Below are 23,084 nucleotides of genomic sequence, written 5' to 3' on the forward strand. Positions count from 1 at the left end.
TCCTAGATTATCTCTGCTTCCTTTCTTATACAAGGGAGTAACATTGGCTGTTCTCCAGTCCTTTTGGAACCTTGCCTGTGGTCAAAGAGGATGCAAAGATATCTGTTAAGGTCTCAGCTATTCTCTCCTTGCCTCCCGCAGTAACCTGGGATAGATCCGGCCCCGGGGACTTATCCTAAATTGCATTAAGGTAGATACTCAACATTTCTTCTGTCAATTTTATATTGACATTCTCTAGAGCCTTCACAAATCTATCCCTAATGTCAACATCTGTCATGTCTTTCTCCTTGGTAAATATCGCAATGAAGTACTCATTAAGACTCTCACCCACTTCCTGAGGCTTCATGTATGACTTTCCTCCATTGTCCTCAAGTGGATCTGGTCTCTCTTGCTGCTCTTTCGGTCCTAATATATGCCTAAAAAGCCTTGGGATTCTCCTTGGCCCTGTTTGTTAAAGAGATTTCATTGTCCCCTCTGGCCCTCCTAATTCCATAATTAAGTTCCTTCCTCCTTTCAGTATACTCCAGGGGCTTTGTCATTGGGAGAAGATGCAAACTTCACACAGTCACCCAAGGCTGGAATTGAACCTGGTCCCTGGTGCTGCAAAGCAACGGTGCTAACTATTGTGTTGCCCACAGTAACTGGTACTTTCACTCTGTCAGCCAAGTTTGGATTTTATCCTAACCCTGACGTACATTGGCCAGGGCTACTTTATAATTGGAAGACATGTGAGTTGAGCTGAATACTCTGGAATCAACACGGAACAGCATTCTTACCCTTGGGGAAGATTGGGGGAACGGCAAATTGTGCGGAGGGTGTGGAGAGTCTGCAGAAGGATCTAGATAGGCTGGGCGAATGGGCCAGGAAATGGCAAATGGAATTTAATGTTGGCAAGTGTGAGGTGGTCCACTTTGGTAGGAAGAATGGTGTGAAGGACTATTACTTACGTGGCGAAAAACTGCAGCAGGCGACGGTGCAGAGGGACCTCGGGGTCCTTGTGCATGAATCGCAAAAACCCAGCTTGCAGGTGCAGCAGGTGGTCAGGAAGGCGAATGGGATGCTGGCCTTCATAGCGAGGGGGATTGAATATAAAAGTAGGGAGGTCTTGCTGCAGCTGTATAGGGCATTGGTGAGGCCGCAGCTGGAGTACTGTGTGCAGTTTTGGGCGCCGCACCTGCGCAAGGATATTTTGGCCCTGGAGGGAGTGCAGAGGAGGTTTACTAGGCTGATACCGGAGTTGAGGGGATTGAGCTATGAGGAGAGGCTGAATAAACTAGGCTTGTACTCGTTAGAGTTTAGAAGAATGAGGGGAGATCTCATTGAGACGTATAAGATGATGAATGGGATGGATAGGATAGAGGTGGAGAGACTCTTCCCGCTCAAAAAAGACAGTAGGACTAGGGGGCACAGCCTCAAGATAAAGGGGAGGCGGTTTAGAACGGAGTTGAGGAGGAACTTCTTCACTCAAAGGGTGGTGAATCTCTGGAATTCTCTGCCCGTTGAAGTGGTGGAGGCTGCCTCGCTAAATATTTTTAAGAAGCGGGTTGATGGGTTTTTGATAAGAGAAGGGATTAAGGGTTATGGGGAGAGGGCGGGAAAGTGGAACTGAGCCACGACAGATCAGCCATGATCTTATTGAATGGCGGGGCAGGCTCGAAGGGCTAGATGGCCTACTCCTGCTCCTATTTCTTATGTTCTTATGTTCTTATTGACACATCTGAAGGTGGTTGAGTTGAGGATGCTCTTCTGAAGTCCTGCAGTCACAGATATTGTCTTTGCCTCAGACGTGATTCTAATCATCAAAGAATTTTCAGCTTCATGCTCCAATTACTTTAGTTTTGCTCAGGATTCTTGATGTATTAATTGAAATCTACATTGACATCAAGTCATGCTGAATTCTCCTCTAGTGTTCAGCCTTTATTTCAGAAACTGGAAGAGGGTTGTGATACTGTCCGAAGCTGTGAGATTTTGATGGAATCAGAACTTTGCATATGTGAAAAGTATTTCTTGATTGCGCTATTAATTGCTTCTTCCCTCACTGGGAGCAGGCTGACAGGGCAGTAATTAGCCATGTTAGATTTATCCTAATTTATTTCTTGGATCAATACCTGTGCAACCATCCTTATTGGTTGCACAGGTATTGAACCTGTGCTGAACAGGTCTTCAAGAGCTGGCATGTTGTCGTGGCCACTTATTTTTCATGCAATATTCCATGTACTTAGCTGCTTTTTATGCACGCATTTTAAAGAAGAACAGAAGCAATTCAAATTACTTGGGCATGTTATGTATGAAATTATCTGTTTCATGTTGTGCTTGTGACAAGCCTGTGATTTGCATTTCCAATCCTTTCTCCTTGAGATTTTGAGGCAAGGAGGCTCATCACTGTGGTGTTTCATTCCAGGAGTTTAAAATTGCTTTAATTAGCAGACGGTTTATATTTTCATGAATTTATAGTTAATCATGATCTCTCATTCTTAGCTGTCCGCTCGGCACAAGTAATTTGATATTTTTATATACCTTTTTTAAATTAAGATCAAAGACATGGAAATTTTTTAATTACCTTGACAGTCCAATAGTCTTTATTTCCAAGCTTATTTTTGTGGTTAGGATTTCCGAGAAAATCTTAAGAGACTAAGCTGATTTTGACTGAGACTACTTTGTGGATCTGGTTAAGCACTTCAAACATGTCAGCAAACTGGACTATGATTAAGAGAACAGCATCTCCTGAAGGTTGTTTCTATTAGACAGGGTACATCAGTAGAGGGTTAGCCACAGGGCTAAGAGATTAAATAAGGCAACGTTCTAGAGAAAACACTTTTCATTTTAATTTCTATATCAAAAATGAAATCAAACAGTGGCTCAGAGCTTCTTGCAACTACATTAAATTCCAACTACGTTAAATATAATTTCTTGCTAAAACTACATTAAATACGATCCTGCAATCTAATCACCCTGTCAATCACATCCTTCTAAACTCTCTTGCATACCCAATTAGAATATATTGCAGTGATCATGCTGGTGAATTGGAAGTGAGTCACCCAATAGCCATTCTTTCAATTCTGATACAAAATCATCTTAAGTACTTGTGTAAAACGGTAATCCAGAACTAAGTCCCTAAATCAATCCATGTATAAAAGGACAGTTTCAAATGTTAATTTGAAGCAATAAACAGGAAAGTGGAAGGGAATCTTTTAAGTGCTGTAATCTCAGGATTAAATGACCATTAATTAGACAAGTCACTATCATTTTATTATCTACCATGACTTCAGTCACTACACCTTTTATCCTGCTGCAGCTCATTCTATCCCCTTAAAACAATGCCCTCCCATAAATCTCATCCACTTAAATGCTTACCTTCTCCCTGGCCCATTATTAATTTGCCTGCTCTACAGCAGGTAGTGCTGTATAAAAGGGACATATGCTCTTCCACTTTCATATGGACTGTCACTGGACACAGAGACCTGTTGGACTGCATGAATCTCACCTGGCTTGATTTCAGGAAGGTTGGGTGACATGGGCATTGAAGAACTTTAGCGCAGATAAGTGAGTACAGAATGGCAATCCAACACTGATTGCCTATCTGAGGAAATTATGACCCATTGTTTCTTTTTAGCAGTATTGTTTGAGTTAGTGTTTTGCACAGTTGAATTCTGACTTTCTGCGAATATGTTGTAACAAAGGTGTAGGACTTGACTATTCAGTCCTTTTGAGGCAGTTCTACCATTCTGTTAGAATACGGTTAATCTGAACTTTACCTTCCTCTACCTGTCTTAGTTTTTATAACCCTTAATATTTGTATATGATAATGTATTCGTCTCAAATTATTAATCTTTAATCTGTTTTTAGTGAGGAGATTACTATATTTTTTCGAGGGCAGAAGTGCTTCTGATTTTATAATAAAACAAAGTGACACTCAGTGTGGCCAACACATAACTAAAGGGCTTATTGATATGAAGGAGCTATATACATGAAGGGTTCAACAGCATGACTAATGCAGATCTACTTCTAACAATGTCCTAACTCCGACTGAGGCCTCCAGCCTCAGGACTGCTCACACCCGCTTGTGATTGACCAAGGTTCATGCATTTGCGCTCCATTGACTCTGACCCTTGTGAAGTCCACTGACAAAGTGGGGATGTCAACTGGAGAGGTGGGGGTGGGGTGGAGGCAGCAGTGGAGGAAGTAGTTTCACTCAGCCCCAATGCACATACAGTTTTGATTTGTAACAAATTCAATATGCATTTCCTCGTAAGATTCAGCTGTCGAATCAATGGATTTCTATTATCCTCTATTATTCCTTCATGTTGACTGCAACTCGGGTAACCCATTGATCCTAACCCCAATTTGACAGTCTGTAGTTTCACTCGCTCTCAAAACCGTGTGCATGTACTGGGGCTGAGTGCACAGTTATACAGACTGGAACTCTCCCCAGGTGTAATTGACATCTCATCTCTCTGTCAGGACTTCAAAGGGGTCTGCTTTCTCCTGCAGCTTCTGACAAGGAGAAAGGAAAATCTCAGTTGTGGAATGGAGTGCTGCAATGATTTAAAATCCTGCCAGGTGACGGGGGCATGGAGTTAAAGTGAGAATTTGCATAGTTGACAATGTAAAGAAAGATCAAAATGTGAGGTAGGTCCATTCAAAAGTCTGGCAGCAGGGAAGAAGCTATTTTTGAGTCATTTGGTATGTTTCCTCGGACTTTTGTATCTTTTTCCCAGTGGTGCTTACCCTAGTCCAAGGCCGGCATCCCCACATCCTGATTAAAGTCCCCAGCCACGATGAACAAGTCCTCAATGTTTTGTCTTGAGGCTGTTTGTGATGGTCTATATTCCATCCAGTACAGTCTTCACATCGTCGGGTGGGATGTAAACTGCTGTCAGACTAACAGATGAACTCCCACAGAAGGTAGTAGGGGCAGCATTTTAGTATCAGGTATTCTAGGTCTGGGGAGCAGAAACTTACAAGCGTAGCTATGTCTGGGCACCATGAGATGTTGATGAGAAGGCAGACCTCATCTCACCTAGTCTTGCCTGAGGCTGCTGTGTGGCCAATTCAGTGGATTGCCCTTCAGTTGTAGGGCATAGTCCAGTGAAACAGGATGAGCCATATCTCTGTGAAGCAGAGCAATGACAGTCCCTCAGTTCTTTGATTTCAGAACCTAGACACTTTTTTTACGTGTGCCTGCAATGAAATAGATTATAAACCCAAAACAGTACTGTTTTAGAACTCATTTCATAGTGTTTGCCTACAATTGGTGACCCAGGTTGGCCCTTAATGCTCTTCTGAGTGAGAGATTTTAAGTTGTTGTTACTTTACTAGATTTCTTGTGCCTTTGCAATGCTAAGAAGTTCCAGTATTTCTGATAAGAGTGCATAATGCTGAACAAATGCTTTCTTGTTTTTCCTCAGGCTACTATAGCGATGGACTCAATGCCATCATTGTGTTTGCAGCATGTTTCCTGCCAGAGAGCAGTCGACCCGACTATAATTATATTATGGAGAATCTCTTTTTGTGAGTAGAATGTCAATATTTGTCTTTAAAGTAGTTCCTGGGTTATTGAACCAATATAATCTGTGTCCTCATTGTGAACGGCTTGGAGTTATTAAAAGCTGAGTTAACTCTGGCTAAATGAAGTTTTCAATTAGACTTTATAGACCTGTTAAAACAAGGTGCTCAGGAAGAAATAAGTTGTCTTCCAATTTTTAAATAAGCAATATAATAAGGTCTTTATTCCAGACCTTTACAAATTATGTTTCCATACTCCTTAACATGACTCCCAGAATGTTTTCAGACATTTCACTTCCAATAAAATGTTTTGGATGTGTTTGCATTGTTGCCATGTGATTAAATGCACCAGCAGCCAATTTATGCGTAACAACCAGCAGCCAATGTATGCATCGCAATGCCCCATGGTGTTATGACCAGGTGAGGAGGAGTGAACTGACTCTATCCAATTTCCTCAGTTGGTCACAACAGTTTTTAAATTTCTTTTCTCTGTGGATGCCTTTCCCAAATGTGTATTTTTTTTTTAAACTATGCAGTGAACAGAAGCTAAACATAAGTTTATTAGCTACTAAAGCGGAGGGGAAAAATGCAAAATACACACATGTACCCCCTGCCCCCATTGGCATTATGCATAGCCCTGTAACAAGACCTGCAAAGCCTCAGGGCTGTCTTTAGTCACTCACCCTGACTAAGGTCCACAAACCCCCAGGACTGCCTGTACACACAGTTTTTCTCGTGCTCTCAAACTCCTGTATAACCACCTGTCAATGAGTTGTCCTGTTCCTTCATAGTGAGAAGTTTCACAACACCAGGTTCAAGTCCAACAGGTTTATTTGGTAGCAAATGCCACTAGCTTTCGGAGCGTTGCTCCTTCGTCACATAAGTGGGAATTCTGTTTGCAAACAGGGCATATAAAGACACAAACTCAATTTACAGAAGAATAATTGGAATGCGAGTCTTTGCAGCTAATCAAGTCTTAAAGGTATTGACAATGTGAATGGAGAGAGCATGAAGCACAAGAGCATGAAGAGATGTGTATTGTCTCCAGCCAGGACAGTTAGTGAGATTTTGCAAGTCCAGGCAAATCGTGGGGGTTACAGATAGTGTGACGTGAATCCAAGATCCTGGTTAGGCCGTCCTCGTGCGGAACTTGGCTATCAGTCTCTGCTCAGCGACTCTGCGCTGCTGTGTTGTAAAGGCCACCTTTGGAGAATGCTTACCCAATTGCCCTTGACTGCTGAAGTGTTCCCCAACAGGAAGAGAACAGGCTTGCCTGGTGATTGTCGAGATGTGTTCATTCATCTGTTGTCGTAGCATCTGCAGTGACACTGAGTGACTACAGGCAGCCCTGAGGCTTCGCAGGTCATGTTACAGGGCTAATATAATGCCAGGGGTGGGGGGTAATGCATACGTTTTTCCCTTTGGCTTTAGTAGCTAATAAACTTGTGTTTAACTTCTCATTGCATAGATGGTTTTTAAAAAAAAATATACATTTGGAAAAGGCATCCACAGGGAGAAGAAATTTTAAGAACTGCTGTAATCAGTCTCCCCCACAAGTCTCTAATCCATTCCTCTTCTGTCACAGTAACACCTTGCCTCCCTCTATTATGGAGTCAGTGTGCATCCCTCACATTCAAACAGTCCTATTTCCATCCGCCCCCTTCTGTTGGCTTCCATTCCAAAAATAGATAATTTCCTTTCTTCACAGATACTGCCAGACTTGCAGTAATCTGTGAAGAAAGGAAAGAATTTTGAATCCATCTGACTTCAGAGCTGAAAGATGGAATGTTCCCAGAGTGCTGAAGCAGGCAAGAAAAGCTGTGGGCTTGCCACTTGTATCCAGTGATGATCTAGACCGGTCTAATTTTTGCACTAGTGTGGCATGTAATTGGGAGGGGGAAACATGATTGAGTTGTCTTTATTAAGTATTCATGATATGGTAATGCATGCAAATAGCAGTCCTGACATCAACAGTGAAACTGCTATGAAAGTCATGGGAGGAAAATTGCAACTTTATTTCTCTCTGACAGGATTCCGACTTTTAGTTTCACTTTGAATTTCCTACTTCCAGCTGCCACGAAACCTGCCACTGGCAGGACTGGAAAATTCTGTCCTACAGTGCAGCTGCTAATTGGATTATGCCATGCAACTATTGAAAGATCTAATTCAGCAATATTATTGTCAGATTGGCTCCACAATTTAAATAACTTCAAAGAATTCAGCAGCAACATTTTGTCCATGCTTTAAACTATAATCATGTCTATTAGTTAATTGTTTCAATTTCAAATTAAACTCCTAATATATAATTGGCAGCAATTGATTTTGCATTTAAAGAAAAAGTCCTAAATTTCTGAATCCTAACTCTGCTTGCTCCATAAGTTTCATTCAAATGTGGTGATCTGCTATGTGTTTATGGTTAGATGATACTTCAAAACAGACTAACCTTATGCAAAGGGAAGTGATTGCAATCGGTATCCATCACAGTATAATTGCTCGATTCAAAGCATGTAATGTTTGAAATTGATTAATTCATATGTCTTGAGTTGAAATTCTGTAACACCATTTTAATTTGAAGTGTATTGTGTCCATTTTAACATTTTTTCAATCCTAAGTACAGATCCTGCTTTTGCAAACATCATATTGTAAATGACGAAGTTGGATTATATAAAAAAAAGTGATCCAATCCTAGGCATCTCTCTGCTAATTCCACAGATTGTATACTTCCTTCTAGTTTCTCAGCTGTTTTAGGTTTCTGTCCTGGCCTTTCCAAGCCATGCATGTCTTACAGTTAGAGATTACACTTGTTCAAGGCAGAGGATGAGATACAACTCCAACAGAATTCTACCCTAACTATTCAATTCAGCCATTATGAAGCATACAGCTGCATGATAACAAAACTCCATTCAAATTTCTTACTATAAAGAATCCCAAATGGCCCTGGTTACCACTTTTCCATGCAACACGCAGAGCTATTTTGGCCTTGGAGGGAGTGCAGAGGACGTTTACTAGGCTGATGCCGGAGTTGAGGGGGTTGAGCTATGAGGAGAGGCTGAATAAACTAGGCTTGTACTCGTTAGAGTTTAGAAGAATGAGGGGAGATCTCATTGAGACGTATAAGATGATGAATGGGATGGATAGGATAGAGGTGGAGAGACTCTTCCCGCTCAAAGGACAGTAGGACTAGGGGGCACAGCCTCAAGATAAAGTGGGGGGTGGTTTAGAACGGAGTTGAGGAGGAACTTCTTCACTCAAAGGGTGGTGAATCTCTGGAATTCTCTGCCCATTGAAGTGGTGGAGGCTGCCTCGCTAAATATTTTTAAGACGCGGGTTGATGGGTTTTTGATAAGTGAGGGGATTAAGGGTTATGGGGAGAGGGCGGGAAAGTGGAACTGAGCCACGACAGATCAGCCATGATCTTATTGAATGGCGGGGCAGGCTCGAAGGGCTAGATGGCCTACTCCTCCTATTTCTTATGTTCTTAAGGACTTGGCAGAGTACAGAACCAAATCTACCTCCCTCAGTGCAATCACACAAAGGGCTGGATTTTATGGCTCCCCCCCGCCCCGGGGTGGTGGGTAGTCAGGCAGGGTGGCCCATAAATAACTTTGTCATAGTGTCTGCTGCCTACCTGTCCACCTCTGCCAATTTACCCAGGGGTCATATCTCACCATTACTAGGAGAGGCATACGCCAAGTTTCCGACCTGGCAGATTTCACTGCTCACACTAGTGAGGTAGTGCTTCTTAACAGGCTCCCTGAGATCTACCAACACCCACCTTTCCCCTGGTGAAACTGCTGGGACTGTGCTGCTGGCCATTTGATTGGCTGGTAAACTCTCTCAAATGTAGGACTCCCTGCCCAGATGAAGGTGAAAATTTCACCTTGAAGAAATTAACGACTTTCCAAATATTAAATGCCTGCGCCATCAGAACGGGGCCTTCCTCCTTGGGCCAGGGTCGCCTTCCTTAACTCCAGCCTCATAAGTTAATGTTACAAATAACTACTTAGTGGGCCTTTAGGAATTGATAATTTGAATCTGAATTCTTAATAAATGATGTCTAATCTTGGTGTTCCTGCAGACCATGTTAAATGCCTTCCATAGTTAATGAACTTTAGTTCAGCTCTAGATTTACGTTTATCTAAAGCATGGGGTCCTAATTTGGTACCTAGAATGTTTTAAACCAGGAATTAGTCTAATAGCCCTTCTCTACACCCTACTCCAAATTCTGTATCACTGAATATGAGAGATTAAAACTGAGGACAGTATCACAAGTGAAGTTTGGCCAAGTTCATGGGGCAAAACAGTGTGTCTATCTTCCAACACATTTAAGATCCATATTATGCTATATACAATGGCTGGAATTTTCTGGCTTCCCATCAGTGGGTTTCTTGGCAACGAGGGGTAGTGTGGCAAGATCTTCTGGTCCACTGCCAATGGGATTTTCCATTGTAGACGCCCCGTGCCACAGGGAAACCCATGGTGGTGGTGTGCTGCTGGTGGGACCAGAGAACCTGTCACTAGCAAACGGCCAGAAAGTTCCCGCCAACATGTATCATACTGTTATATCCCTCATAATTATGAATACATTTTTGTGGATAGAGGAGAGCCGGTGGATGTGGTCTTTCTGGATTTTCAGAAGGCGTTTGACAAGGTACCTCACGAGAGGTTATTGCAGAAGGTCAGGGGACATGGAGTTGGGGGTAGGGTGTTAGCGTGGATAGAGGATTGGTCGTCAAATAGGAGACAGAGTGGGGGTCAATGGGTGCTATTCGGATTGGCGGATGGTGACTAGTGGGGTGCCCCAGGGGTCGGTGCTGGGGCCTCAGCTATTTACCATTTATATAGATGATCTGGAGGAGGGAACCGAGTGTAGGGTGTCGAAATTTGCTGATGACACCAAGATTGGGGGAAAGGCAAATTGTGCGGAGGGTGTGGAGAGTCTGCAGAAGGATCTAGATAGGCTGGGCGAATGGGCCAGGAAATGGCAAATGGAATTTAATGTTGGCAAGTGTGAGGTGGTCCACTTTGGTAGGAAGAATGGTAGGAAGGACTATTACTTACGTGGCGAAAAACTGTAGCAGGCGACGGTGCAGAGGGACCTCGGGGTCCTTGTGCATGAGTCGCAAAAACCCAGCTTGCAGGTGCAGCAGGTGGTCAGGAAGGCGAATGGGATGCTGGCCTTCATAGCGAGGGGGATTGAATATAAAAGTAGGGAGGTCTTGCTGCAGCTGTATAGGGCATTGGTGAGGCCGCAGCTGGAGTACTGTGTGCAGTTTTGGGCGCCGCACCTGCGCAAAGATATTTTGGCCTTGGAGGGAGTGCAGAGGAGGTTTACTAGGCTGATACCGGAGTTGAGGGGGTTGAGCTATGAGGAGAGGCTGAATAAACTAGGCTTGTACTCGTTAGAGTTTAGAAGAATGAGGGGAGATCTCATTGAGACGTATAAGATGATGAATGGGATGGATAGGATAGAGGTGGAGAGACTCTTCCTGCTCAAAAAAGACAGTAGGACTAGGGGGCACAGCCTCAAGATAAAGGGGAGGCGGTTTAGAACGGAGTTGAGGAACTTCTTCAGTCAAAGGGTGGTGAATCTCTGGAATTCTCTGCCTGTTGAAGTGGTGGAGGCTGCCTCGCTAAATATTTTTAAGAAGCGGGTTGATGGGTTCTTGATAAGAGAGGGGATTAAGGGTTATGGGGAGAGGGCGGGAAAGTGGAACTGATCCACTTCAGATCAGCCATGATCTTATTGAATGGCAGGGCAGGCTCGAAGGGCTAGATGGCCTACTCATGCTCCTAGTTCTTATGTTCTTATCCCTAATGATTTCCTCAAGCATCTTTCCTATTACTGGTTTCAAAGTAATAGACTTATAGTCTGTCAGGTTTGAATTGTCACTTTTTAAAAAGTTGAAACTACAGTAGAGTCTGCAGGAACCATCCCAGAATACAGTGCAATTTAAAAGTATGGGCTTGTGCAGCAAATGCCTGATTTTTTTTTTCCCGTGTGGATCCTCACTTGCTCTATCTGTATTCAAGTTAATTCTGTCTAGAACAACCTGTCCATCAAATGTAATAAAATCATTCAATTCAAATAATCAAATATGCAAAGTACTCATTTTGTATTTCCACCCTATCCATTTGTAACTTGACCTTGGCGCTTCTTTCAATGGCCAGTACTGTCTTTGGCAGTTCTCTGCTATTTGTGTATAACCACACAAACTTTTTCCATTATATACACAATTGTCTCACATTCTGCTCTTGTATGTTCAAAATCATCAAGCATTTTAATTACATTTACTCTTCTGAAATCTGGTATTAATTGAAGATTCCCAGTACCTCCTTTAGTCTTCCAGCCAATTGAAACTAATGACGACATAAATGCTAGGAATACACAGCAGATCAGGTAGCACCTGTGGAGAGAAACCACCTGGATTTTCAATACCTAGGTGGGTAACTCAAGACATATTATCTCTTGGCTCACCCTGCCGACCTCTGGAAAAGGGTCTCCAATGTCTCAATCCTCACTTGGAGGCTGGGTGGTGAGCAGAATCAAACTCTTCGTCCAGAGAAGCAGGGGATGGCTGAGTTCTGAGGCAGGCTGGTTAGAAGGTTTGCTTTGGTTCTTTATGACTTCACACCAGTGATGTGAGATTTTGGCCACTCAATCTCTCAACCACCATGCACCAATAAAGTCCTTTATAATCTCATTCCAACTCATGTTCCCTAAGGCCCTTCATAGCTCCATGCCAACTCACCCAGTATACATTCTGGATAGGCTGCTCTTTGTTGGGTGGTGTTGAGCTTTGTGTTGCTAGGGCTGCACTCATCCAAGCAAATGGCGAATATTCCATTACACTCCTGACTTGTGCCTTCCAGATGGCGGAATCACTTTGGGAGAAGGAAGGTGAGTTACTCACCACAGAATACACCATCTCTAACTAGCCTTGTAACTGCTGATTCTGAACTAAACCATTTATTAGAATAAGTTTACAATAGAACTTGTTTCAGTTAAAATAATTGTACACATCTCAAAACTTCCTCCAATTATATTTGTTTGGGAATAGGTCAATTAGCATCTGTTTCCAACATTTATGTTTATTTCAGGTTTTGATCTTTTGTAGTTTTTGCTTTTTATACATTTTATAGTACCAGATTAAGTTTGTTTGATGTAGTATTCAATGTTTTCCAGTATTTAATTAAAATTATAATTTGCTTCCTGTAAACAATCATCAGATGTCTTTTCCTAAAGATGAGTGAAAAACTCCCTGTATAACAAACGAGACTGACAGGATGGAATTAGCCCCATTGAAAATGCTCATAATGACTCAGCAACCCATCTTGCATCAGTGACAAAGAAGAAAATTGACAGCATGTTATATAAGCTGTCAGTTTACAGTTTTGTGTTGCTGATGATGTTGACTGGTTTACCCTTAGCTGTCTTGCAGAGAGACTGGCAGATGACTTGACTATTGAGCAGGAAACCTCTTTTTAGTGCCTCTGAAAACTACCTTGGATTTTAAAATCATCTCAACAGTACAAGTTAAATGTTAAATCTGACTAAATTAATATCAAACTTTGTTTCTCAGTCACTTTGTGCAGATGTTGTATTTCATCAGTGTCGCCCATTTCAAACAGAAATGTATGAACACACTTAACAGGGTTTTTGACAAAGTGGCAACTGGACACAGGAAACCAGTTCACTGTACAAAACATAAAAATTTATTAAAAACCAGTGATCAGTGGGAGAAGTTGTCTCGATGGTCACAGAAGTAGAATGTCCGAAACTCTAAAGTATCAGTTAAACCAAAACAGTTATACATTTTGAGTTCATTTTGAGCCTCCATTTATGTGAGCACTTCAAGGTCACCTTTTGGGAGGTTGGCAGTCACCATGAAGACCTTGGCCTGGCAGGTCTTGCTGGTTCACAGGTCCCTAGACATTTGTGCATTGTCAGGGAGATAGGTTTAAACCTTTCTCGAAGTGCATATTGTTTTGAAACTTTACTCCTCAAGCACCAGCAATAGTTGAGGACGGCTTACCAGCAATAATACATTAATAACATCTAGATAATCTCAGTGTTAGTGTTTGCATCCAAGACATGCACTTTTAAGATATGATCCCTAGGCTGCTCCACATCTTATTTGCGGCAGTATTTATATCATTAGATGACATTAAAAGCATCAACCCTCATCTCACATTGCTGTTGATCCGCAGCGGACTTTAATGCACTTACTCAATAAATTTAGCAAGTCACCACTGACCAAAGCTCAGATAATGTTCTGGCAATTTTTTATAGTTTTTCCATGTTCTGTGTTCTAATTTATGGAGTTAGAATGTGCATATGAGAATGCTGAACTCATTCTCAGCGATGGCTCAGTCAGCCTCTGAGATGACAGGGAATGGCTTGGAGGACTAAGAGGGATGTGTGTTTGAGATTACCTCACTTACCTTTTACTCTTTCTGGAACCAGTCAGCTATTAAGGTATCATGGACACATACACATCTCCTATGTCTTCCTTCTATTGTTGAATCTGTGTACTCAAGATGATGCGCAAAAATCCCAGACAGCTGAGAGTGACAGAGGATGTAGGAGTCATGGCAACTCCCAGGGTGTGGAGATGTTGCCATTGGACTCGGGTAAAAGCACAGTAAGAAGTCTCAACACCAGGTTAAAGTCCAACAGGTTTATTTGGTAGCATAAGCTTTCAGTGTCACTCCTTCTAGTGAGTGAAGAAAGATTGATGCTCCGAAAGCTTGTGCTACCAAATAAACTTGTTGGACTTTAACCTGGTGTTTGAGACATCTTACTAAATTCTTAGGGTACCATGCACGTGCTTGCAATAGTCACACCAGTTGTACCCTGATGGAATAGTGACCCTTGTGGTTTATAAAATATTATACAGGCTATTGAACCCATATAGCCAAAGGAGTGCAGTTTTTTTGCCCCCCCTATACACTCGAAGATTAAGATGATTGCAAAGCCAGTAGATCTTTGAGTGTTACTATCTTCATCCAGACACCTGATATAATGATGCCCTATCCATAAACAGTATTTGTGACCTTTTTATGCAGTAATATGTTAAAGTTTATCAGTCACAAGCTTATATTAACACTGCAATGAAGTTCTGTGAAAATCCCCTGGTTGCCACTCTCTTGGCACTTGTTCAGATGCACAGAGAGAATTTAGCATGGTCAGTGCATCTAACCAGCATGTGCTTCAGACTGTGGGTGGGGGGGAAACTGGAGCACCCAGAAGAAACTCACGGAGATGGGGAGAAGGTGCAGACTCTGCACAGACAGTGATCCGAGCTGGAACTCAATCCCAGTTCCCTGGTGCTGTGAGGCAGCAGTGCTAAACACTGTACCACTCTTGTGGATTGGGAGATGAGGCACAGATCCTCTGATCCCTGGAAAGATCCAGCAGCAAAGACATTAAGTGTTGCTGTCACTTTCAAAGCCACTGGCAGAGGGAAGTCTCCAATCCTACATGGCATCAGGTCTTCACAAAGAATGTGACGCATATATGATGTACGAGGTCTCTGGACCATTGGAGATATGCCTGGCACTGCCTCGCACTCCCACTTTTAAGTACAGGACTCATTAATGATAAATCCTCAGTTTATGTGGGTCTCACTTGCTCACCTATTCAGACACAGACTCCCCTTGGCCATGTCCCCCAAATGGATCCTCCTGCTGGAGTTATGCACAGTGACACCTCATCTTCCTCCATTGTCTGAAGACTGAGAAATACAGCATTGAGCGGTAGATCCATTAGTCCTTGTGCTTTATCTCTGACATGAAACATCAAAAACAACAATAGTTAAAGGGTGCAGAAAGGGAAACTGTGATAGACATGATATGGAGATGCTGGCATTGGACTGGGGTGGGCACAGTAAGAAGTCTCTCAACACCAGGTTAAAGTCCAACAGGTTTATTTGGTGGCATAAGCTTTCAGAGTGCTGCTTCCTCATCAGGTGAGATAGGGCTCATCTGATGAAGGAGCAGTGCTCTGAAAGCTTGTGCTACCGAATAAACCTGTTGGATTTTAACCTGGTGTTGAGAGACTTCTTACTGATAGACCTGTGGGGAAATGTGGGGTTCAACAGCTTTGGGTGCCTTGATTGCATTTTGCCTGAAGAATCTTTTACTCCAGGGACGCTAACATGCATCTTGTGAGTGAACACATTTCATACAGTGCTGTCAAAGGGAGACAGCGCAACAGAGTCACATCAAAGTCTCTCGTCGACAGTGTGAGGTAGGAAAACGACCTTGGAGAGTGAAGGCAATAGTTTTTGCACAGCTACATCATATCTGCCATCCCAATAGTAAAGGGCAGTCACGGATTAACAATGAATGCCATTCATCACTGGTCAGATGGATTCCACTCACGGGCCCATGAGCAAATGAAAGATTGTTGGTATGTCACTTCTTCAAAGAATAGAAGTTAGCAACACTAGTTTAATTGTTTAATTCACAACGTAGCACACCGCCCCCACATTTTCTCCCCCACCCCACCCCCCAAAAAAAGCTCCAGATATCAGTGAGTGGAATCCATTTGGCCAGTGATAAATGGCATTCATTGTTAACCTGTGACTGCCCTTTACTGTTGGGATGGTAGATATGATGTAGCTATACAAAAACTATTGCCTTCCGTCTCCAAGGTTGATTTCCTACCTCATACTCTTGTCGATGTGAGACTTTGATGTGACTCTGCTGCATTCTGTCTCCCTTTGTCTACAGACTCTCCTATCTGATTTCTGACAATGAGGTCCACATAGTCTCTGGACTGTAGGTCATCTGTGACTGCTTTTTATTACGCAGGAGGAATCCCTGCACTCTGAGTCCTGTCTGCAAGAACTAAAACAGGAACTTTAACGTAGTTCCCCTTTCCAAAAAGAATTAAGGTCGACCTTTGGTAATCGAAGTGGAGACTGCATGAGTCCTGTAACACTGCTGTCCATAAAGACCAGTTCAGTATGGAGCTGGAGGCCACGAACCACTCTGTCCCAGCAGAGTGGCATTCAGCGCAAAAGGAGTGGCACAGTGCCATGGCTGATAGGCTATGTATGTTGTACTCATCTCGTGCCAAGTAACCCAGGGTCTACCTTGTCCATGCCACTCCTTTTCAAACAAGTGTCTGGCTGCTGCAATAGAAGATTGAAGGGCATGGAAAGATTTTGGCAGGCAGTATTTTAATAACATTCGTGATATGCAAATAATGTTCACACCACCAGGCAGCTGGAAAATTGAATCACCATTAATTGCCATTGGGAGACTTGACTGTTTTTATGCCCATGGATTTTCAACATGCTACTGCTAGATTGTCCACAATCGCTTGTGTTTTTTATGGTAAATTAATTTTTGTAAAGTTTATTTATTAGTGCAACAAGTAGGCTTACATTAACATTGCATTGAAGTTACTGTGAAAATCTCCTAATTGCCACACTTCAACATCTGTTCAGGTCACTAAGGGAGAATTTAGCAAGGCCAATGCACTTAACCAACATGTCTTTCAGATGTTGGGAGGAAACCCACGCAGATGTGGGGAGAATGTGCAGAATCTGCATAGACAGTGACCCAAACTAGGACTCAAACCTGGGCCTCTGGTGCTGAGGCAATATTGATAACCACTGTGCCACTGCTTTTTCCATTTTTCTGGAACCAAAAGCAGCTGATTTTGTAGAACAAAATAACGTGATAGGGACAGAAAGCAAATGTAAGATTATCCAATTTTTGTTTTTAAAAAAAAGTCATGAACAGAATCTTCCCAAAAGCCAGCAGAGTGTTAGTTTAGGAGAGAACCAGTGTGAAGCTGCAGAGCTGGATTCTCTCACTACTGAACAACACTCTGTGAATCTGGCTTCCCCTTTTAAAATGCGCAAGTCAGCTGGAGGGGTGGGGCCTAAAGACATCAGCAAGGACAGGAGTCCCAAAATCAAAGAATATCTTGATGTCTGACTTAAGGTTCTTCCCCAAAATCACAGCAACAATGCCCAAGCACAATACCATGAGAGAACCTCCCCACCGCTTTGCCAATATTGTCTCCGTCCCCATGCCCCAACACCACCATGCATCAGGCTTTTCTCTCTCTCCCTCCTCCCACCACCTAATGTTTATGGGACTCTATCAATGACGCAAAGAGGGGACTGTTCTAGGGTCGGGAACTCCAAATAAGGCTCCCCAGATTGCCAAAATAGCAGTGCCTGGCATTGCCCAGTCATGTGCATCACCATCCTGAGATTATACTTCTGCTCCCCCAGCATAGGTGGTCATGACTTTTTTTTAAAAAACCAGTAAAGATTCACGCCAGCATGATATCACGCCGACTGCTGGGAGGGAGGATGGGCATGTGCAGACACTCTGGCATTAAGGTTGCTAAGTAGGTGTTGAATTATTAAAATGTACGAAAATCAGCTTGATGCCCTTCATGGGTGTAAACCTGATCATGTCACCGACAGGGGTGTGGAAGATTTCAAACTGTGGTCTCGTTGGCGCACATCTTGGTTTTTAGCTGTCATTGCATGAGAACTAGAAGCAGGAGTAGTTAATTCAACCCCTTGAGACCGCTTCACCATTCAATACAATAATGGCTGATCTTGTCTCTGCCTCAGCTCCACTTTCCTGCCCATTCTCCATAATCCTTCAACCCATTACTAACTCAATCTGTCTATCTCCTCTGTCCAAGCATCCGTCACACTCTGAATGAAATCCACAGATTTGTTACCCTTTGAAAGTAGTAGTTTCTCCTCATATCTCTGTTTTAAATCTGCTACCCCTATCCTAAAACTATGAACTGTTGGTCTAGATTGCTCCACAAGAGGAAGCATCTGCTCTACATCTACTTTGTCAATACCTTAGCATCTTCAGTTAGATATCCTTTCATTCTTCTAAACTGTAAAAAGTTTAGATCCAAACTGCTCGATCTTCCTTCGTAAGATAAAGCCCCTATCTCTGGAATCAGTTTAGTGAACCTCCCCTGAACTGCCTCTAATGCCACTGCAACCTTCCTCAAATAAGGTGACCAAAACTGCATAGTATTCCAGCTGCAGTCTCACCAATGCATGCTATAGTTACAGCAACATTTCCTTGCTTTTTATACTCTATTCCTTTAGCCAAAATTTCATTTGCTTTCCTTATTACCTGCACACCAAGATCCCTCTGCACTGAAATCTCTCTCCACTTGGATAATGAGCTGCCTTTCCATTTTGCTGACCTGAGTGGTTAACCTCACATTTATCACGTTAAACTCCATCTGCCACATTTTGGCCTGCTCGTCTAACCTATCTATATCCATTTTTATAAGTTTCTTGTGTATTGAGATGTAATTTCTCAAACTAGTGTTTAGACATATTTGATCGATATTACTGGAAGAATGCTGTAATATGTCTATTGACTGTCGCACTATCATCAGCCCTTCCTTCACAGTATCCTTTATACCTGCAATAGAAAATAACTAAATAAAAGCACTTTCAACTTTGGAGAAGTCTGAGAGCTGAAAAGGTAAATGGAAATGTTAATTAAATTTCCAGATAGTATACCTAAATCTTGTATATAATATTTTATCAAGTCATTTTGTAGACCAGTTAGCTGATTTATAAGATGAATATTGCAGATTTTTATTGCAGAGTATTAACCAACAATAAGGAGATTGAAAATACTCAGCTTTCTTGTGCAGCTGTAACAGGAGTGCTGAACAAAGGCTAATTTGCATACATGTCTGCAATGGTATTCCTGTGGGACTACATAAGGACCTTAGCCTCTACACCATTGCTGACCATCACATCAATGTTTATGGAGCTCTATCAATGTCCTAGGATCAGGAATTCCTTATTTGGAAATCTCCTACAACTTCAATCTGAGGCTTGGTTTGAAATATGATGGCAAATAGACCTCCAGTCTTACTAGTGTTTGATTTTTCAGCTAACTGAATGTATGGTTTACTAGAAAACTCAAGTTATGAAGAGCATTGTTCCCTTAATTTATGGGTTTCAATTCAAACCTCTTTGTTTCACTAATTACTGTTTTTCTTGGCATGCTTCTAGCATCTGATTGGTAATTAATCAATCTTGTAACTTTAAGGCAGTGGTTGAATGTAAGTTTTAAAGTTCTTTAATATAAAACTATCCTCCTTTGGCCACAGGTATGTGATCAGTACTTTAGAACTTTTGGTAGCTGAGGACTATATGATTATTTATCTGAATGGAGCAACTCCAAGACGGAAGATGCCAGGTTTTAGCTGGATGAAAAAGTGCTATCAAATGATTGATAGAAGGCAAGTATTCTTATTCGCGCTACAATAACTTCTCCAAAATGGAGTAAGACTCTTCATCCATATCCCCAACTAACAACAATTTGGTGGTTTTCATTTTGGCATACTTTTAACAATCAACACCTAAACTCAAGCCATGAACAAAAATAGCTTGGTGCTAACATTAGCTGTTGTGATTCTTAATTGTATGCAATCACTTCAACCTGAGACTAGGTGAATAGAGCTGTGGTTGCTTGTTTAAATTGATGAAGCAGAAATGCAGTCTGAACAATATAATGGGCAGTGGTTGTTAAAATCTTTCCATTGGTTGGAAGACAAGCCAACAAATTGCACAATAGAAATTAGGTAGTTGGTGTTCCTGTGTGAATGAAATTCAATGTGAACCCAAACTGAAGCTGAGATTGTATCATCCTTAGATGAAGCAATCTGTCACTGTGCAGGATTATTTAATGTTATACCCTCCATCTCATTGGTCACCTAAAGAGAATCTGATTAGAAGCAACTTTTCTTTTTGATATGCAAATGTTATGGATGAAGTCAAAAAATCTTCCACCCACTCAAATTTTCTTTCTCCAGTATTTTATTCATTTACAGGATGTGGGCATCACTGGCTGGGTCAGCATTTATTGACTATCCTTAACTGCCCTTCACTTCAGAGGGCATTTGTGTGTTAACCACATTGTATACTTTTTTACATCCTAACATCTAATTTATTTTGAATCTTTGTGCCTATGACACTATTGAAAGCTTTTCACAATTATGTAAATAGTAACCTAGCATTTACATGTCAAAATAATAATGTAATTGATTGCTATTCTCTCTCAAGTACAGACTTAAATGTGCAGCATCTTTTTCTGACTTGTTCAAAGAGATGGTTTTCTGTACTTTTGTAACTTCCGTTTCATCAATTTTAAATCGGTGAAATAGACTGTCAGATTAGGCAGCAAGGTGGCACAGTGGTTAGCATTGCGGCCTCACATATCCAGGGACCTGGATTTGATTTCTGGCTTGGGTCATTCTGTGTGGAGTTTGCATGTTCTCCTTGTGTCTGCATGAGTTCCCTTTGGGTGCTCCAGTTTCCTCCCACAGTCCAAAGATGTGCAAGTTAGGTTGAATGGTCATGCTAAATTGCCCTTTAGTATCCCGAGATGTGAATGTTAGAGAGATTAGCAGGATAAATGTGTGGGGTTTTGGGGATAGAGCCTGTTATTGGTGCAGACTTGATGGGCCGAATGGCCTCCTTTAACATTGTAGAGTTTCTATCTCGGTGATTATGAATACAATTTATTTAAAGTAATTAAGTAGATAAAACACTTTTTTTTCTGATTATTTGGAAGTGGGAAAATTAAATGGGTATATGTGTTATTTAAGAAGTATGTTACTGAGAGAATTTTTTTGATGCAGATTAAGGAAGAATTTGAAATCCTTTATAATTGTGCATCCATCGTGGTTTATCAGGACCATCCTCGCAGTCACTCGACCTTTCATTAGGTAGGTGATACTGTTCTACTATATGATATTGAGAGGTTAAGGCTAATTGGCATATAAATGTTCAGTTGCCAACCCAACACTCATGAAACACAGCAGCAAAAGGAAGGTAAGAACTACCACTCCCACCCTTGTAAGTAACCAAGTGTTTTTTATAGCACACCTTTTAGGCCTAGTGAAAGAGGAATGTCCCTCCTGGTCACTCAAAAGATATTTCATTGCCCCTCTGCACACTGACAACTCCTCACCCCCACATATGACCTTAAGCTTACTTTGCCAGGGAAGAGCCCTGTGGGTGCCTTGCCCGTGGTTTTCCTGTTCGGCAGCTAGCTAGGTTAGAATGAGGATCCTGCTGTTAGAAGCAGAAACCATTAATGATTCCAGAAGGAAATTGGATGGGCACTTAGAAAATAAACTGGGATAGGGTGAGGGATTGGGACTGACTGACTAGATTGAGTTCTAGCCGTCTTTCCAAGAAGCAATGTGCAGAATGACCTCCTTCTATGCCATTCATGACTATCACTGTAGGACCTCTGTGCCCCTACCTTGCTGGGTTTCTCACTGCTAATGTGTTCCATGCACCCTCTGTGTTCACTGAAAATATAGGGGCCATCGTTTCCCAGATTCACTTTAAATTTACCTCCCTTTTAAATGCAAGTCATGTCTTCTAGATCTGGACAAAGTGAAAATGCTCACCACAACTTTCATTATCGAGTTCCTTTTAGAATCCATAAAACAGTAATGACGTAGTCTCTTGACAACTTTTTGAATGCAAAGGTGCTTGATTTGCTTAACATATGATCAACCCTTTATCTAGAGTGCATGGAACCCTAATGTGACCTGTGCAACCCTTTTGAGCTCTTTCCAGCAAGAGTGCCCCCAATATAAACAGGCTAGGCTTAACAGGATTTGTAAAATTATAACTGATAATTCTGCCACTGTGAATAATTATCAATCATGTCAAACTTTTTTAGTGAAGTGGAGTGTATGTCTGTCCCTTCAAGTCGCTGGAAGTAGCAACATTATAAACTGAAGGGGAAGCAGGTACATTCCCAAGCTTCAATCCATTCTGTGTAACTGGCCCAAAGCGGAAAACTGATGCACCTACTCAAAATCTAGAGGGGGGGGAAAAAAGAGGGAGAAACTTAAACCATCACCAAAATTATTCCGAAAACTAATGAACTAAAAGCTGACCAGTCCTCTGGATCTGATGGTTTGCATCCCAAGATTGTAAAAGAGGTTTCGGAATGCCGCTCCTTCATCAGGTGCTTCACTTAGGCACTCACCTGATGAAGGAGCTGTGCTGTAAAAGCTTGTGCTACCAAATAAACCTGTTGGACTTTAACCTGCTGTTGCGAGACTATTTACTGTGCCTACCCCTGTCCAATGCCAGCAACTCCATATCTTGTAAAAGAGTGACCGCACCAGTGGTAGATGCGTTGGTTGTCAAAATTCCCTAGATTCTGGAAAGGTCCCAGTGGTTTGGAAAACCTCAAATGTAAGCAAGAAAGCAGACAAAAAGTAGGAAACTATAGGCCAGTTAACCTCAGGTCTGTCATTTGAAAATTGCTGAAATCCATTATTAAGGAAGTAGAATAGGCACTTGAAAAATCATGATATGATCAAGCAGAGTCAATATGGTTATATGAAGGGGAAATTATTTTTGACACATTTTTAATTGAGTTTTTTAAGAATATAATGAGTAGGATGGATTAAGGGGAATGGGTAAATATTGTGTATTTGAAAGACATTCAGTAGGTGCTATCTGTGGAAAACTGTACAGCACATAACATATTAGCAAGGATAAAGGACCATCTGGCTAACA

The 23,084-nt window shown here is 41.9% G+C and overlaps 1 protein-coding gene across 3 annotated transcripts in view; it reads left to right on the plus strand.

Annotated features, from left to right (window-relative positions):
- LOC145343067 (protein prune homolog 2-like) overlaps positions 1–23,084 on the plus strand; it is a 131,087-nt gene that overhangs the window by 68,200 nt on the left and 39,803 nt on the right. For all 3 annotated transcript variants that reach the window (XM_080188889.1, XM_080188890.1, XM_080188891.1), the window contains 3 exons: positions 5,409–5,511; positions 19,643–19,774; positions 21,176–21,262. In XM_080188889.1, the coding sequence (XP_080045015.1) occupies positions 5,409–5,511; positions 19,643–19,774; positions 21,176–21,262 (322 nt within the window). The remainder of the gene's footprint in view (positions 1–5,408; positions 5,512–19,642; positions 19,775–21,175; positions 21,263–23,084) is intronic.

The sequence above is a fragment of the Carcharhinus amblyrhynchos genome, chromosome 5, assembly GCF_965287045.1.
Source record: "Carcharhinus amblyrhynchos chromosome 5, sCarAmb.v2.hapA, whole genome shotgun sequence".
Taxonomy (NCBI): domain Eukaryota; kingdom Metazoa; phylum Chordata; class Chondrichthyes; order Carcharhiniformes; family Carcharhinidae; genus Carcharhinus; species Carcharhinus amblyrhynchos.